At 51.5% G+C, this 17,801-nt stretch overlaps 1 protein-coding gene across 1 annotated transcript; it reads right to left on the minus strand.

Annotated features, from left to right (window-relative positions):
• Positions 1-1,061: 1,061 nt before the first annotated feature.
• Ccdc157 (coiled-coil domain containing 157) lies at positions 1,062-12,399 on the minus strand. Its single transcript, XM_013014261.1, has 11 exons — positions 12,328-12,399; positions 9,999-10,257; positions 7,930-8,101; positions 6,207-6,843; positions 4,652-4,729; positions 4,144-4,334; positions 3,228-3,404; positions 2,943-3,111; positions 1,847-1,986; positions 1,402-1,490; positions 1,062-1,311 (listed from the first exon to the last, which is right to left on the minus strand). Exons 2-11 carry the CDS (start codon positions 10,244-10,246, stop codon positions 1,062-1,064), a joined length of 2,151 nt encoding a protein of 716 aa, XP_012869715.1. The 5' UTR covers positions 10,247-10,257; positions 12,328-12,399.
• Between the last annotated feature and the right edge of the window lie 5,402 nt (positions 12,400-17,801).

A 17,801-nucleotide genomic window follows, 5' to 3' on the forward strand; every position in this document is an offset into this window, starting at 1 on the left:
GTAGAGCACTGAAAAGCTGAGGGACAGTGCCCAGGCCCAGATTTCAAGCCCCATGACCGACCAAAAAAAAGAAGAATAAGAAGTAGAGTTCCTGCTGAGCAAGCACAAGGCCTTACATTCAAACTTCAGTACAAAAGAAAAGAAAATAGCAGGGTTCTGGTAGTTCACACCTGTAATCCTAGTTACTCAGGAGACTGAGATCTGAGGATTATGGTTCAAAGCCAGCCTGGACAGGAAAGTCTGAGAGACTCTTATCTCCAAATAACCACTAGAAAACTGGAAGTGGCACTGTGGCTCAAGTGGTAGAGGGCTTGCCTTGAGCTGAAGAGCTCAGGGACAGCACCCAGGCCCGGAGTTCAAGCCCCTTGATTGACAAAAAAAAAAGAAAGAAAAAAAGAAAAAAAAGAAAGAGAAAAGAAGAAAAAGAGAAACAGAAAGGCAGATTCGGGTGGAGGGAAGGAAAAGTAAAGAAAGAAAAGCTGGGGAAATCATCCAAAAGGGCCTGGCCTAGTAGAAGAGGAGGAAATCAGAGACTGTAGGAGCTTCAATGCAGATGCTCTCCGCTACTGACCTGAAGATGGGTGATGGTGTGAGCAGAAGGAGAGGCAGGACAGGTGACCAATAATCAGAATGATCTTAGGAGGGGCTTCTTCCCCAGAGCCCTTCAGAAGGAACCCACTGTGGGCAATACCTTCAAGAGTAGCCTTGGCTACACAGGGCCTGCCTGGATTTCTGATCTGCAGAACTGAGAGTTAATAATTGGATGCTAAATGGGTGAAAAGATTGTCCTGCACTTGGCCAAGGTGCTAGAAGCTTCTTTCTGTCCCGTGCGCCCCTCCCCCCCTCCCCCAATGTGCTCTCTTCCCACACCTTCTGGTGAGGAGGGTGGCAGGTAGCTCCCACCCTGAGGGCCTACATTGCCAGGTCTCTGTGGGCAAGGCCCCACGGGGACAGAAGGACTCCTCCCCAGCTTACCACACTGAGGCCAAGATGGCTGTGGGCAGCTGGCTACAGCTTTATTCCATTCAGAGTTGCCCTCCAGCCCCACCCCTGCTGCAGGCTTACTGGGGCCGCTCCTGGGGCTGGTGTGCAGAGTTGGCCTGGTCCCTGCTCGGTGAGAGTCTCCTCCTGAGCCTGGCCAAGGCCCGAATGGGGTTCTGGGCACAGACGCCCGAGTGGGTGACGCCCTCCAGGGAGGACTTGCTGGGCCAGCCGCAGGGCTGCCGAGGTGAGAATGCTTGGGGTTGGCCTGGCGGGGTCCTGCCTGTGCTGCCTGCCCTGGTGCCAGGAGACTGCCTCCTGCCCAACGACCTGCAGGACGACAGGACCCCAAGACGCCCTTTGAGGTGAGGGAAACCATGCCAACCCTGTCTGGCCTGCCTGTAGCACAGCCTCACTTACCTCGGGGATATGTTCTGGGACTGGGTTGGAGGAGCCGCTCCCTGAGCGTCCTTGCTAGGAGGCGACCAGAGTTTGTCCTGTGGGACCAGCTGCCAAAAGGAAGCTCATTAAGGCCTAGGAGTCCCATTTCCAGAGGGTGTGCTAGCAGGGTGAATAGGGGGTGGGAGGATGGAACCTATCTGTGTCCCTCCTCCTAAGGGGCAGGGATTAGGAAGCTTCAGGCTGATCAGGAAGATCACAGGTGGGTGGAAAAGGAAGAATCTTGGCCCACTTGAAGTAAAGGCTCAGGGATATTTGAGACTGAAAGGCACTGGATCTGTAACCATCTCCTTGGAGCATGGCCTGCACACGCAGGTCATTGAATGAACCGGCTCCTGACAGCTTCCCAGGATAGAAGCTGAAGACTTCTCCTCCAAGTCCCCAAGGTTCATGCTCTCAGGCTCACCTTGAGCGCCCCCTGCTGGGCCACTTCATGGATTTTGGACAGCATTGACTGGAGCCGCTCGTTCTCCTCCTGCAGGACCTGGATGCGGATGCTATTGGCTTGCACTTGCCTCTCCATATCTTCTGTGACATTGCCAGAACCTGCAGGGACACAGCATCAGGGACCCCATGACGTTGGGTCTGCCTCATGTGCCCCTGGGACAGGAGCTCAGAGGAGGGGGCTGGATATACGGAGGGCCTCCCAGCACGTGTTCCTTCTGAGGCCTCGCTTCCCTTCCCTTCGCTTCCCTTCCCTTGTCTCCCACCCACTGTAAGGGTGACTCGGGATTATAGAATGTGAGAGCTGGGTGGGCCCTGGGACTCACAGAAGATTTGGTAAATGAAAGAGGGAGTCTCAGCCCCAGGTTTGAGCGACAGGAAATCAGCACGAACCATCTCCTGGCCGTGGTAATGGGTACAAACTTTTGGCTCTATAGGCAGGGCAAGTTGCTGCCTGTTCCGGTTCTATTTCTTGGTTTGTAAAAAGGGGACTGTTACCCACCTTATGGGGCAGTTGTGGGACAACAGAAAGCCTGACATTTAGTTATCAGGAATGGTGACAATATGGCCAACTGTCCCTTCCCAACAGCTCTGGAAAGGGACCTGTCCCAGCTCATCAGAACCCATGGTCAGGAGAGCCAAGATTAAATGGTAGGAGAACCCAAGTTGCCTGCCATCTAATCTTATGCTAGTGTGGTGCCTAGCACTCCTGACCCTGGGGTCTAAGATGCTAGATGGAGAGGTGCAGTACCCTTGGACCTGGCCTCATGGTGTACTATGAAGACACACCAGGAAAGAAGACAAAGAAAGAGGAAATCAGAAAGGACATGTGGTATGGGCAGTTATGTCACCTTTGGACTTCCGGTCCCCTGCCTCCACACCAAAGGACTGACAATGCATGAGCACCAGTACCATGGAAGGTCAGTAGGGGCCGCCTGCTGTCCTCCCCTCTTCCCTCACTACTACTGGACGCCCATCACTGTGGGAAAGGGAGTTGAAGGCCCTGGTGTGCCCACCCTGGGCCCCAGCATTCCCTTGGCAGCATCCTGGGCCCTTACTTTGGATCTGGTCCCCCACGGGCTTGTGCAAATCAGGAAAGGTCACCAGCAGCCGCTCCCGCTCCTTCAGGGCCTCCAGCTCCCGCTGCAACTCGGAGAGATTCAGTTGCAGGTCTGTGGTCACCTGCTCCAGGTCCTGCTTCTCCCACTGCAGGCTCTTCAGCAGCTCCTGGGGGACAGGGAGAGGCTCAGACCTGGCGCCCAGGATGGCTCTGGGCTCCCCTGGGACATGGGACCTCTAGTGAAAAAGGAGAGGTCCTGCCCTCTCTCTCTGCCCACTTGCACCTGCTGGGCTCGGAGCTGGCACTGGTCCTGTTCCCGCTCGCTCTGCAGGTTCTGCAGCTGCTCCTCCATCTGGGCCTGCTGGATCTCAGCATCATCCAGACTGCCCCGCAGCTCCTCCCGCTCCTGGTCCAGGCTGTCCAGCTGCTGCAGCAGGGCGTGCTGTTTGGCCTGCAAGGACTATGGGAATGGATGGATGGGAAGGCATAAGGCTAGCCAGAGGACCATCAAATCCACTGTACCTGTGACTTTCCAATCTCTGCCCTCATGACATGTCTGTGCACAGACACATGGCTGTGAGCAGACAAGGAGGGCAGGGGACAGAGGGAAGAGAGCAGGCAGATGGACATCCAACCTGGTCAAGGCCAGCCCCTCCCACTTCCCCCCCACCCCCAAACTTGAAGAACCCACACCCACTTCTTTCCAGTCATATATCCACAGTTCCCACTAGAAGAGGATTCTGGAAAACAGGCTTTTCTCCTTCTTACAGGTTTCTAGTGTCCCACCAACACTTCCCACTGAGGGTAAAGTAGGAAGAACCAATGCGGATGCCTGGTATCATTGGCTCACACCTGTAATTTTAGCTACTTTGGAGGCTGAGATCTGAGGATTGTGGTTTGAAGCCAGCCCAGGCAGAAAAGCCCATGAGACTTATCTCCAATACACTATTTAGAAAAAGCCAGGAAGTGATGTTGTGGCTCAAGTGGTAGAACGTTAGCCTTGAGCAAAAGATGCTCAGGGACAGTGCACCCAGGCCCAGCCCCAGGGCTTGGGGAGAATCTAGTCCCCCTCCTCCTCATCTAGAAAATGGGGATGACAAGACGTACTGACAATCTCGCAATGTTGTGGCAGGGAGTAAGAATGAGAGGGCCCAGAGGGCCTCCAGCCTGAAGTCCAGAGCCTGGATCACGGGCCTCACCTCCTGGTGGCGGACCATGCTGTCGACACGGGCTTTCTCCTTGTCCAGCTCTGTGCTGGCCCAGCAGATTTGCTGGCTGGCCCCATCCAGCCGCCCAGCCAGCAGCTGCACCTGCTCCTCCAGCTGCTGCACCTGCCTCTCGGCGGCCACCCTGCGCTCACCTTCCTCCTGCAGCTGCTGGGCCTTTTCCTCTGCAGGATGGAGGGAACAGGCAACAGAGGGTCAGGCAGGGGGCACCAGGGTGTAAGTCCCTGTACTCCCTCTGACTCTGGATGGATTGAGTGGGGAGAGAGGTCACACTCAGGTTCTCAGCTACAGTGTGGGGCTCCGGACCTTGGGAATGGATCTAGAAAACAAGTGCTCTCCATCCACGAGGTCATTCATTGCCCAGACATGCAGAAGGTCCCTTTCTCTTTGCCCTGGAAGCTCAGGGATGGAAATGGAGGATGCCTGTCTAGCTGCAGCACTGGATGGAGACGTGCACGGGGTACATGACGTGCCTTCTTACCTACAGCCTTCATCGACTCCTGCTTCTGCTTCAGCTCTACCTCCAGGGCCACCACCTTCATCTTTAGGTCATTTGTTTCTATGGCAAGAAAGAGAGATAGTCCTTCACAGGGTCCCTTAATCCTGGCTGGCCTCCCTCCTGCCCAGTGCATCCCACAGCAGGAAGGCAATGATGTTGTGAGCTAGGTGGTGAGGAGGGGGAGGTTGCCCTCAAGAGGGAGTCAGAAGGCCTGGGCCCTGGGCTGGCTTCTCACTGGCTGGTGTCTACACATCTACACATGGACTTGGTGCCTTCCATGGATGCAACAGTGACGCTCAGAAAGGACAGTGGCTTGCCCACAGTAATGGTAGGCCCATTACTGTGACTTCCGGTGATGGTAAGCTGTGTTGGGGTGAATCGGCAGGGGAATGAGTTCTCTGGAGGTGACCCTCAATGACAGCCAGGAGTGAATTAATACCCCAGCTCCCTCCTTTGTTCCCCTTTTCTTCCCTTCCTCCCTCCCTCCCTTCCTCCCTTCTTCCCTCCCTCCTTCCCTCTTCTTTCTCTGTCTCTGTCTGTCTGTCTCTCTGCCAATACCAGAGCTTGAACTCAGGGTCTTGTGCTCACTCAGCTTGCTTGCTCAGCTCCTACTCTACTACTTGAACCATTCTGCCAGCCTAGTTGCTGATTGTTTTAGAGGTAAGAGTCTCAAGGACTTTTCTGCCTAGGCTGATTTTGAACTGTGATCCTCCAGATCTTAGCTTCCTGAGTGGCTAGAATTATAGGCATAAGCCACTGGCCCCTGGGTCTCCTTCTAACGGGACAAGTCTAAGGCAGAGTGCTACAGCTGTCTCCTGGTATTCTCCAGGACTGTTTCAGCTACTCAGTGTCTTCAGATGAATGGATGTACCCTTCTTGGCTGCTTTTCCTCTCTACTTACCAGTTTCCCAAACCTGAATTCTTTTTTTTTTTTTGGTCAGTCCTGGGGCTTGAACTCCAGGCCTAGGTGCTGTCCCTCAGCTCTTCAGCTCAAAGTGAGTGCTCTACCACTTGAACCACAGCGTCACTTCCAGCTTTCTGACTTTCTGAGTGGTTTATTGGAGATAAGACTCTCATGGACATTTCTGCCTGGGCTGGCTTTGAACAATAATCCTCAGATCTCAGCCTCCTGAGCAGCTAGGATTACAGGCATGAGCCACCGCCGGGCTCCAAACCAGAATTCTTCTATGCAAACTACTAGTATTCAAAGCCCTGTCTCAGCTTGATCTTGGGTGTCTTACTCCTGTAATCCTAGCTACTCAGGAGGCTGAGATCGTGATTCAAAGCCAGCCTGGGTAAGAAAGTCTGAGACCTTTACCTCCAATTAACTATAAAAATGCTGGAAGTAGAGCTATGGCTCAAGTGGTGGAAGTGCTAACCTTGCATGAAAAGGCTGAGTGCTCAGGCTCTGAGTTCAAGTCCCAGTACTGGCATACACATATACAAAACCCCTGTCTTGGGGTCTGCTTGGGGGCACACTCACACCAATGCTGTAGCAGAACCCTCAGGCACCGAGGGCCTGGCTCTGAGCACAGACCTGAAAGAAACTGCTGCCGGCTGCACTCCCACTGGGCCAGGCACTGCTCTGCCTCCTCTGCCTGCTGCTGCCGCTTGCTCTGCTCCTGTTCCAAGGCCTGCTCCAGCTTGCTCATCTGTTTCCTTAGTTCATCCTTCTGCCCCTCGGCCTCTTCCAGCTGGGCTCTGAGGGGCCCAATAAGCTGTGTCAGGGTCCCCACATGCTTATTGAGGCGTGTCAGGTCTTTGCTCTGTTCTGCAGCCCAGTGGCCCATGGTGGCAGCTGGCAGTGGCCTGAGCCCCATACTGTCCTCCACCAGCTGCTGAAAATGGCCCAAGGATGAGGGCAAGTTCTGGCTCTGACACAGGCTGATGAGCACCTTGCCTACCTCCTGAAGGCTGCCCTGAACGCTGGTACACGCATCACAGGGCACGAGGGCTGTCTCAATGGTCTGGGAGTGGACACTCTTGGTGCTCTGGGTCCTGGAAGGACATTTCAGGGAGACTTTGCCAGGGAGGTTCTGGGGCAAGCCTGGCACTTGGGAGGGAGGCTTGATGAACTTGGCAGTCAAAGACTCAGGACTCCTGGTTGGCTCGCCCTTGGCTGTGGGCTTGGCTGTGGGCGTGGTCACAGGGGGGTCTTTTGGGTTTGTTTTTTTCTGGAGTCAGGAGAAGAAAAAAAAAAAAGGAAAATAAGTGAGAGATGGCTGGGAATGTTGGTGACCTCCTTGCTGAGTGCTCAGCTCCTCATAGGTGTAAGCTGATCCTGACCCAAATTTCAGAGAACCCTTCTTTGCTCATGACTCAATCTATCAAGCCCAGATTTTGTGCCTCCAACCTCACCCCAGGCTCATGTGACTCTGTGTGTACATGTGCAATCACTACCATTACTGGGCTTTTTTGGGGGGAGGTGGGAAGGGGCTTGAGCTCAGGGCCTGGGCACTGTCCCTGAGCTCTTTGCTCAAGGATAGTACTCCATCACTTTGAGCCATTGGTTTAAGCTTCTGGTTTTCTGGTGCTTAATTGAAGGTAAGAGTCTCACAGACTTTCTTGCCTGGATTGGCTTTGAACCATGATACTCAGATCTCAGTCTCCTGAGTAGCTAGGATTATGGGTGTGAGCCACCAGTGCCTAGAAGACCTGTGTTTTTTGTTTTTTGTTTTTTTTCCAGTCCTGGGGCTTGAACTCAGGGCCTGGGCACTGTCCCTGAGCTTCTTTTGCTCAAGGCTAGCATTCTACCACTTGAGCCACAGTGCTACTTCTGGCTTTTTGTTTATGTGGTATTGAGGAATTGAACCTAAGGCTTCATGCATGCTAGGCAAACACTCTACCACTAAGCCACATTCCTAACCTGAAGCCTGTGTTCTTTTTTTTGTTGTTGTTAGTCGTGGGAGCTGAACTCTGGGCCTGGGCACTGTCCCTCAGCTCTTCCGCTCAAGGCTAGCACTCTACTACTTGAACCACAGCACCACTTCTGGCTTCTTTTCTGCTTATGTGGTGCAGAGGAATCAAACCCAGGACCTCATGCATGGGAGGCAAGCACTCTACCACTGAGCCAACTTCCCAGGCTTGTGCTCTTAACTCCCAAGCCCACGGGACCTTATTGGAAGGCTCTGGTGTGTCCACTGCTCCCTGTGGGCAGGAGGGAGCCAGTGAAGGATGTAATGCATACATGGGTGTGCAAAAAAGCTGGAGCTGGGGTGGGGAGTGAGAGTGATCAGGGTTGGGGGCTAAGGATGATCCACCTGGGGGGCCACCTGTTGGTAGAGCATGCCCAGTCTCAGCAGGCTATTCCAGAAGCGCCGCACTGTGAGCCCCACTGACATACACGGTCCTACAGCCCGCGCAGGGGGAATCGTCTGCTCCAAGCTGAGGCTTTCCAGGTAGCTGGCACAGCTCTGAAGCAACAGGAGGAGCCTGTGGGCAGAGATACCATAGAAGTAATGAGCCCTCACATTACTTACCTGGTGGCTTCAGGCCCAGGAGTGTTGGGGGAATGGCACAGGAGTATCTGCAGCACAAGAAGGGTCCTGAGTTCAAAACTCAAGTACTATTGGAGAAGAGGGTGGGAGGTGAGAGGGGAAAGATGAAGGAAGTAGGGTGAGAAGGGAAGAGGAAATGGGGGAAGCCCAGCCCAAGCATACGGGACTTAGAGAATCCAAGTCAGCTTCAGATACATTCCAGGGTCCACTTCCTCCAGGATGCCCTCTAGCGGACCTCCTGGGTAGCAGTACTTTAGCCTGGCATCTCCCACTTGGCCAGGGAGCTAGGGGGAGGGCAGCCAGGGTTCACCATCTTTTTGTTGTTGTTATTGGTCATGGGGCCTGGGCACTGTCTCTGAGCTCTTTTGCTCAAGGCTAGTGCTTTGGGCCACAGCCTCATTTCCAGTTTTTGGAGTAGTTTATTGGAGATAGGAGCCTCTTATCTGCAGGAAAGCCCAGGCTTTCCTTCCTATGCTGGCTTTGAACCGCAATCCTCAGATCTCAGCCTCCTGAGTAGCTAGGGTTACAGGTGTGAGCCACCAGCACCTGACTATCTTTTTTTTTTTCTTTCAAATGACCTTGTTGTCCATGCAGGTGAGGGTAATTCCAACCTTCCCTGGTGCTCTGGGGAGAAAGTGCCATCCTCTTAGGGCCTGGTGGAAAACAATCCTGGGGAATGGAAAGCTTGGTAGAGCAATCTGTCTCCTGCTTAGACAGACACACAGGCCTTCATGGTAGGATATGGCGTGCTGTCTGCACCCTCTGCTTCAATCCCATCCTGACAGGAGTTCACCTCCCCAAAATGCCACACTAGGGCCAGAAGCCATGGTCCTGACCTCCAGGGTTCCCAGGAGGGTCTGGGGTTCAGATCCAGTGGCCTCTGGCAGAAGGGAGGTGGGAGAGGAAGGTCTGACAGTCACGTTAACTTTCATGCCAGTGGTTGGGCTACAGCCTTTTTCCAGCAGGACCAAGAGCTGGAAAAACACATCCCGTGCCTGGCCTTGTGATGCCAAGGGAACAAGCCAGCCCACAGGACCTCAGGAAAAAGAGAGTGGGATGGAAATTCTGAGTAGTGGTTATGGTGGCTCTGACACAGCACAGTGGGGACTACCCAGGGGCAGGCAGCTACTCCCTGAAATCAATGGGGACAGGGGCACATGGGACAATACAAGTGGGGTCACGCTAGGTGCTAGTGGCTCATGCCTATAATCTTAACCACTTAGGAGGCTGAGATTTGAGGATCAGGATTCAAAGCCAGTCTAGACAGGAAAGTCTGTGAGACTTTTTTTTTGGGGGGGGGGAAGGGGTTGGGGAAGGACCTTGAACTCAGGGACTGAAAGCCATCCCTGAGCTCTTTTGCTCAAGGCTAGAGCTTTACCACTTTGAGCCCCAGCTCCACTTCCAGTTTTCTGGTAATTAATTGCAGATTAAGTCTCATAGACTTTTCCTATCTGGGCTGGCTTTGCACCATGATCCTAAGATCTCAGTCTCCTGAGTAGCTAGGATTACAGGTGTGAGCCACCAGCGCCTAATCCCTTCTGTTAGACACTTATCTCCAATAAGATACCAAGAAGCCGGAAGTACAGCTGTGGCTCAAGTGGTAGAGCACTAACTGTGAGCAAAAAAAGCTCAGAGACTGTGCGTGCTCCCGAGTTCAGCCCCAGGATGGAGAAAAAAAAAAGTGGGGTCACTCTGAGGGCTCCTGACAGCTACACAGTTTGTAGTCCTATTAGTAATGTTGCCAACATTTGTAGAAAGACTTCTACAGCTTTTACTGCTATGAGGGACAGGTGGCAGTGTCCAGGGTATCAGGGTTCAGTCAAGGCCCTCACCTGTCAATGACCAGCTCCAGCAGCACCGCGTGGGACAGCTGTGTGAACTCGGGGTCACTCGGCACGTGGTCATAGTGCTCCAGCAAGGCTACCATATCGAGATCACAGGCCACACGGTCGGGGAATTTCCAGGAAGGGAAGCGCACAGGCCCAGCTCGGGAGAATACATCCACAATGGCACCCTGCAGGTCGGTGAGGTCCTTGCGTAGGCTGTCAATGCAGGCCTGGCTGCCCAGCAGGTGTGCCATCCCCACAGCTCCTGGGGTGGGCAAAGAAGAGGCCTGTCAGCCAGAGATAAGGCTGCTCCTGGAGGAACTTCTGGAAATTCTAATTTGCCTTGTTGCTCTCAGCCTAAAGTCTGCCACTGACGAGGCTGGGAGAAGTCCGGTCCCCGAGCCTATCCAGGGACTATTTCTGAGCAGTCGAATCCACTTTCCTCCTACCCACCTAATCCTGGACCCACTGGCCTAGTCCATCATTCCACAAGTACCCCTAAGACCCAGTATGTGCTGTTCCCCTCTACCCCCCCCCAATACTGGACAATGCCACCTAAAATAGGAATGTGCCTACCATCCTTTCCTCCCAGAATTCTAACTACAGGGGCTACTGGCTATTGTCATCTCCCACCTAGATCCCTGCTGCAGCTTCCAGGTGGCCTACAGGTATGCTTACTCCAATAAGATCAAGTTGTACTTAAGACATCTGGGCCAAATCCTACACATCATGACCAGAGTCCAGCGCTGCCCTTCCCAGTGTCATAGCTTCTAGCCAGTCCTAAACTGTAACATGGGATGATGACTCGACCAGGCTGGGATGTGGCACAGCCTTAAAGGAGCTGTGAAGCCCAGTGGATGGCCAGAGAAGACACCACTATCGGCCCAAGACTGTTCTGAGCCCACATCTAGCTCCCTGCATGGGGCCTACACCAGAATGCTCTTGTTTATCTTTGGGCAATCCCAGTCTTGTGAATGAGCTAGTCATGTCCCTGGGCTCAGAAGGTAGGGAATACAGACCCTGTCCTGGCCCCTCTTGTGGTTGGATGTTGAGCAGCTGTGAGATGCTGGGCCCTAGTCCCTCCTACTTTGTCAGCTGGGGCCTCAGGAACGTCTAGAACTTCTCAGAAGCAGAAAGCACCTCCCTGTACCACCTGGCCTGCCATGAGACACAGGAGCTGCCTGGGACAGTGCCTAGCTAAAGCCCCTCCAGCTCAGCAAATCTCTTCTTTTTTTTTTTTTTTTGGTCGGTCGTGGGGCTTGAACTCTGGGCCTGAGCACTTGTCCCTCAGCTCTTCAGCTCAAGGCTAGAGCTCTACCAGTTGAGCCACAGCACCACTTCCGGTTTTCTGGTGGTTTATTGGAAATAAGAGTTTCACGGACTTTCCTGCCTGGGCTGGCTTTGAACCATGATCCTCAGATCTCAGCCTCCTGAGTAGCTAGGATTACAGGTGTGAGCCACAGGCACCCGGCAAACACTCACATTTTTTTTTGGGGGGTCCGGTCATGGGGCCTGAACTCTGGACCTGGGCGCTGTCCCTCAGCTCTTCAGCTCAAGGCTAGCGCTCTACCACTTGAGCCACAGCGCCACTTCCGGCTTTTTTCTTTTTGCTTATGTGGTGCTGAGGAATTGAACCCAGGGCCTCAGGCATGCAAGGCAAGCACTCTACCACTGAGCCATCTTCCCAACTCCCAGCAAATCTCTTCTAAACCTAGTCTCCCTGATCTCCATCATCTCCAAAAAACAATACCTGTTGTGCCTGTGAGCCTGGGCACTTCCCAGAATCCCTCTTTCCTCTGCCCCCACTTCTGAGTACCAAATGCTGCCAACCTTCCAGCCAGGCCACCCTAGGAACCCAGCCTTGCTGTACATCAGTCAGCCCCTTGGCTTCCCAGGTGGCCAGCCCCACTGCATCCCGTCTGCAGGGCAGGGGTGGGTGATAACCGTTCCAGCTCTGAGGACTCCAACACTTCTTGTGCCTCCTCTTGGTACTTCCTCCAGATGAGACATCCCTCAGATCTCCACCCACACGTCCTCCTCCAGGTACAGAGTGAGGTATTCCTCCGTTACCCATTCTTAGGGGATGATGTCTTTTTCTTCCCAGGATACATACACTACCATCCCGATGGATCCTTGATCATCTTGGGTTGACAGTCTATCTCTGTGAGCACCAGGACTGTGTCCTTTGAGCTGCTATATGAACTGGCCATCTGGTCAGAGAGACTTAGCGGCCAGTCTGTGCCCAGAGATGCTGGGAAGATCAGAGGCACCCAGGGGTGATGTCAAGGGCCAAAGTGGACTCTGGGTCTCCTGGAAGAGTGTGTTCTGCCCTCACCTCCTACAGGAGCCTGCCTGTAGAGCTGGAACAATCGCTCATATCTCGTTTTCCAATTCGCTTGTGGATTCCAGGGCTCATCTAGGTGCCTGCTTTTCTGTCTCCAGTGTAGGGCCGGCCCCCAGCAGTCCCTTGGTCCCTAGGAATGGATGGATGTGATGGTAGGTGAGGCAGGGAAGGGCTCAGCAGGGCTTTCTGGGGACCTGGGGGAGGCTGTCTGGGAACAGGGCGAGGCTGGAGAAATGGGGTGAGGGAACAGCAGTAGGATGCATAGTTTGAGCCTTAGCATGTCAAAATGCTTTCACAGTCCTAGCTGTGGCGGTACAGAGACATGAGAATTGCATTCCTCCTGGAAATTTTATACTTGGGGTAAGGGTGGGCCACCTATAAGAGCTCTAAGACTAGCAGAAAAAAAAACCTTCAAATATCTATTTCCATACTAGGGCTTGAACTCAGGGCAAGTACTCTACCATTTCAGCCACAGCTCTATTTCTGGCTTTTCCATGGTTAACTGGAGATAAGCATCTGATAGACTTTCCTGCCCAGCCTGGCTCTGCACAATCTTAGGTCTCAGTAGGATTACAGGCATGAGCCACTGGCATCCAAACTTTTTTGGAACAGTCCCACTCTGTAGCCCAGGCTAGCTACTTTTTCTCCTCTATACCACATTAAATAAGAGTATAAAGAGCTGGAAATGTGGCTTTGTGGTAGAGTGCTTGCCTAGCATGCATGAAGCCCTGGATTTGATTCCCCAGTATCACATAAACAGAAGAAGCCAGAAGTGGCGCTGTGGCTCAAGTGGTAGAGTGCTAGCCTTGGGCAAAAGAAGCTGAGGGACAGTGCCCAGGCCATGAGTTCACAAGCCCCAGGACTGGCAAAAAAAAGGAGTATAAAGAAATATATAAATTAATCTTAGGAAGGTGTGTATGTGTGCGCATGTGCACATGTGCGTGCTTGTGTTTGCACAGGTCCCAGTGCTTGAACTCCGAGCCTGAGTGCTGACCCTGAGCATTTTGCTCAAGGCTAGTGCTCTACCAGTTGAGCCACAGTTTTTTTGGTGGTTAACTGGAGAGTTTCATGGACTTTCTTGATCAGGCTGGCTGAGAACCTCAATCCTTAGAGCTTAGCCTCCTGAGTCGTATAGTGAGGATTACAGGTGTGAGCCACCTGTGTTCAGCTGTTTTCTTTAGCGTACTCAAAACATTATTTCCATATGAAATCAGTTAAACTGAGGGAGATGCTTGTTTTCTTTTTCTTTTGTTAGTTATGGGGCCGGGCACTGTCCCTGAGCTCTTCAAGCACTCTTCCACTAAACCACATTACACACACACACACACACACACACACACACACACACACACTTTCTCTCTCTCCTTCTCCCTCTCTCTCTCTCTGCTCTTTCACTCAAGACTAGTGCTCTGCCACTTTGAGCCACAGCTTCATTTCTAGTTTTATGGTGATTAATTGGAGGTAAAGAGTCTCGTCAACTTTTCTGCCTAGGCTGGCTTTGAACTGCAGTCCTCATATCCTCTATCTCCGCCTCCTGAGCTAGCGTTACAGGCATGTCCTGAGAGATGCTTGACATTTTTAAAGTCACAAAGTCCAATGTATCTGATGCTTAAAGTACACCTCAATTTGGAATAGTATTTCAACAATTTGGAATAGTATTTCAACAATTTGGAATAGTATTTCAAATGCTCGAAAGGCACCTGGACTAGGAGCTGTGGGATGGCATGGGGCTGGTGGAAAGGGATAGCTGCTGTGTGCTCAACTCAGCACGAAGACTGAGTACCCACTAACTGCTGAGCCCATAGGGACAGGCAGGCACTGGTGGCTCACACTTTTAATCCTCGCTACTCTGGAGGCTGAGATCTGAGGATCAAAGTTCAAAGCCAGACCAGCAGAAAAGTCTTTGTGAGACTCTTATCTCTAATCAATCAGCAAAAAAGCTGGAAATGGAAGTGTGGCTCAAGTGGTAGAGTACTAGCCTTAAATGGAAAAGGCCACGTGAAGAACGCCAAACAAGAGCTTGAGGCTCTGAGTTCAAGTCCCAGCCCCAGCAAACACACATACTGAAAAGACTAGAGCCAGGCACTAATGGCTCACACCTGTAATCCTAGCTACTCAGGAGGTTGAGATCTGAGAATCATGGTTCAAAGCTAGCCCAGGCAGAAAAAAAAAAGCCAGGAGGCTTTTTTTTTTTTGGCCGTGGGGCTTGAACTCGGCTTGGGCGCTGTCCTTGTGCTCTTTAGCTCAAGGTGAGCATTCTACCGCTTCTGGTTTTCTAATGCTTTATTGGAGATAAGAGTCTCACAGACTTTCCTGCTCAGGCTGGCTTTGAACCACAATCCTCAGATCTCAGCCTCCTGAGCAGCTAGGATTACAGGCGTGAGCCACCAGCACCCGGCTTCCAGGAGACTCTTATCTCCAAGGAAACACCAAAAAAAGCCAGAAGCAGAGCTGTGGCTCAAGTGGTGGAACACTAGCCTTGAGCAAAAAGCTCAGGGACAGCGCCCAGGCCCAGAGTTCAAGCCCCAGGACTGACACACATACACACAAAGAAAGGGTCAGGGCTGGGCTCCAAGAACCACCAACATGTCAGCTTCCCTGGAGAATAGGAAAAGATGTGTCTTGATCCCAAGACACTTATGCACACACAAACACATGTGCTCATACCTCCCACGCATTACCTTGGCAACCACCTCTTGTGAGCCATTGCTGCCCAAGAGATTTTTATGCCCCAAGGAATGAGACAGAAGCAAAGGAAAAAAATACAGTAAAACATTCAATGTTTATTTCCTAGAACAAGCATGAAATAAAGCAAGCAAAATAAAGTAAGCAAAACTTAAGCCCCAGGCTGGGCAAGGGCAAAATGAAGTGGCAAAGCATCTGGAACTCATCACCTTGTTTGTGAAAATAACTGAAAACATTGATCTGTTTCTGGGACCAACTTCCACACCATTGAAGCCCCATTACATTCTGTTAGCAATACATGCCAACATATCAAGAATATCCAAAATTGGAGCTGGTGCCAGTGGCTCACATCTGTAATCCTAGCAGTTCAGGAGGCTGAGACCATGGGGACTGAAGTTTAAAGTCAGTCTAGGCAGAAAAATATGTGAAATCCCATACCCAATGAAACACCTAAAAAGCTGGACTGAATGTATGGCTCAAGTGGTAGAGTGCCAGCTGGGAGCAACCAAGCCAAACAAGAGCAGGAGGTCCTGGGTTCAAGGCCCAGCACCTACACACACTGGTATACATGAGTGTGACTGTACACACACACACACACACACACACAATCCAGGATTGGATCCAGTGGTACAGCACTTGCCTAACATGTATGAGGTCCTAGGTTCAATCTCCAGTAGTGACCCCTAAAAAATATTCAGTTACCTTCTGTTGTGCTTTAAGACGGAGATTAAAGAGAGGTGGCCTAATACAGTCATTACATTCAATGAACATATGTGAAAACAGAACCAGGTAAGGGTGGAATTGGGGGAGACGTGGGAGAATGATGGATAGAAGGTGATATTGATCAAGATACACTATAATTATAAATTGATTACTTGAACTGAAACCCCTTTGTAAAACTACTTAATGTCTTTTTTTTTTGGTCATGGGGCTTGAACTCTGGGCCTGGGCCCTGCCCCTGCACTCTTCAGCTCAAGGTGAGTGCTCTACTGCTTGAGCCACAGCATCACTTCCGGTTATCTAGTGGTTTATTGGAGATAAGAGTCTCACGGAGGTTCCTGCCTGGGCTGGCTTTGAACTGTGATCCTCAGATCTCAGCCTCCTGAGTAGCTAGGATTACAGGCGTGAGCCACTGGCGACCAGCTTTAAAGGTAATTTATTTTCCAGTCCTGTAGCTTGAATTCAGGGCCTGGGCACTGTGTCTGAGCTTCTTTTGTTCAAGGCTGGCACTGTACCACTTGAGCCACAGTGCCATTCCAACTGAGGAATTGAACCCAGGGCTTCATACATGCCAGGCAAGCACTCTACCACTAAGCCACATTCCCAGCCCTTAAAGATAATTTTTAAAAGTGAAACAAGTTGGAAAAAAATAAAAAAAATGAAATCAAGCCAGGTGCCAGTGGCTCATACCTATAATCCTAGCTACTCAAAGGCTGAAATCTGAGGATTGTGGTTCAAAGACAGTTCAAGCAAAAAAGTTCGTGAGACTCGTTTCCAATAAACTACACAGAAAAAAAAAAAACAGAAGTGGCTCTGTGGTTCAAGTGGTAGAGCACTAGCCTTGAGAACAAAGAGACTCAGGGACAGTGCCTAGGCCCACAGTTCTAGCCCCATGACTGGCCAAAGGGAAAAAAAAAAGTAATCACATTATGCAGATGCATGGTCTGAGAAAAATTTAGGTATGAATGGAGGGAAGGAGCGTTCCACATGGGCTTTCTCTGTAACTCCCCAGTCTTCTGTGGAACCCTTAGCCTGAAACTGCTAGTTATGAATTGTATCGATGACCATGCAGGTAAGGGCATAAACTGAGCCAACTGCTCTTAGGTAGGCGCAACAGCTTACTCTATCTCTCTTTTCATTCCCTGGGACTTCATGTAGACTTTTGACTCCCAGAGGAAGGCAGAAGCCTTTATTTCACTCCCATTCAAACATGTAAGCCCCTTCCCTCCTACAACTACACCTTGCCCCATTGGGTGATCATGCCTACCTTCCAGCTGATGCACTAAGACTCCAAGTCACCGGCCTACCTTCCAGCTGACGCACTAAGACTCCAAGTCACCACCATGAAAATACTTTGGAAACTCTAAAACCACTTATATGGCAGTTGTCATGACTTGGCCTCCAGAGACACTGAAGTGACTTTAGACAACAGAATAGCCATCTAGTACAGAAGACTGACTGGAATTTGGATTCTGGCTCCCCCAACTCTAAACATCACAGTCCTTATCTGTAACTTGGCTGCTATAAAGAATAAATGATGTGTCACATCGAGTGTTTGGCTCAAGATCTGGCTCATAGCAAATGCTCAATAAGTCCTATCACTATTTTTTTTTTTTTTTGCCACAGTCATGGGGCTTGAACTCTGGGCCTGCTGGCCCTCAGCTCTTCAGCTCAAGGCTAGTGCTCTACCGCTTGAGACACAGTGCGACTTCTGGTTTTCTGGTGGTTTACTGGAGCTAAAGAATTTTCACAGCCTTTCCTGCCCAGGTTTGCTTTAAACCATGATCCTCAGATCTCAACCTCTTGAGTAGCTAGGATTACAGGGGTGAGCCACCAGCGCCCAGCTCCTATCACTATCTTATGTTAATAATAATAATGGCATAAACCAGTTACAGAATGAAGAAGGGGGAAGAGGTGGGGGGCGGGGAGGGAGGGATCAAGGGCTTGAAGTCCACACTCCACATTCCGGATTTGGGATGGAGATGAGATCAGAAGGCAACAGGCTCTCAGGAAAGAAGCTGGTGATTGGAGGTGTGCCTCTGTTAGGAGAGGGGTGGGGT

Source organism: Dipodomys ordii, unplaced genomic scaffold, assembly GCF_000151885.1.
Source record: "Dipodomys ordii isolate 6190 unplaced genomic scaffold, Dord_2.0 Scaffold23, whole genome shotgun sequence".
NCBI lineage: Eukaryota > Metazoa > Chordata > Mammalia > Rodentia > Heteromyidae > Dipodomys > Dipodomys ordii.

What these genes read in the sequence shown, in the direction of transcription:
- Ccdc157 (XM_013014261.1), bottom strand. Translation starts at nt 10,246, where the DNA reads ATGGCACACCTGCTGGGCAGCCAGGCCTGCATTGACAGCCTACGCAAG. An exon ending in CTGGAGCTGGTCATTGACAG is followed by an intron (nt 8,102 to 9,998) that starts GTGAGGGCCTTG and finishes CTCTGCCCACAG; the next exon opens with GCTCCTCCTGTTGCTTCAGA. An exon ending in CCCAGCAGGGGGCGCTCAAG is followed by an intron (nt 1,491 to 1,846) that starts GTGAGCCTGAGA and finishes TCCTTTTGGCAG; the next exon opens with CTGGTCCCACAGGACAAACT.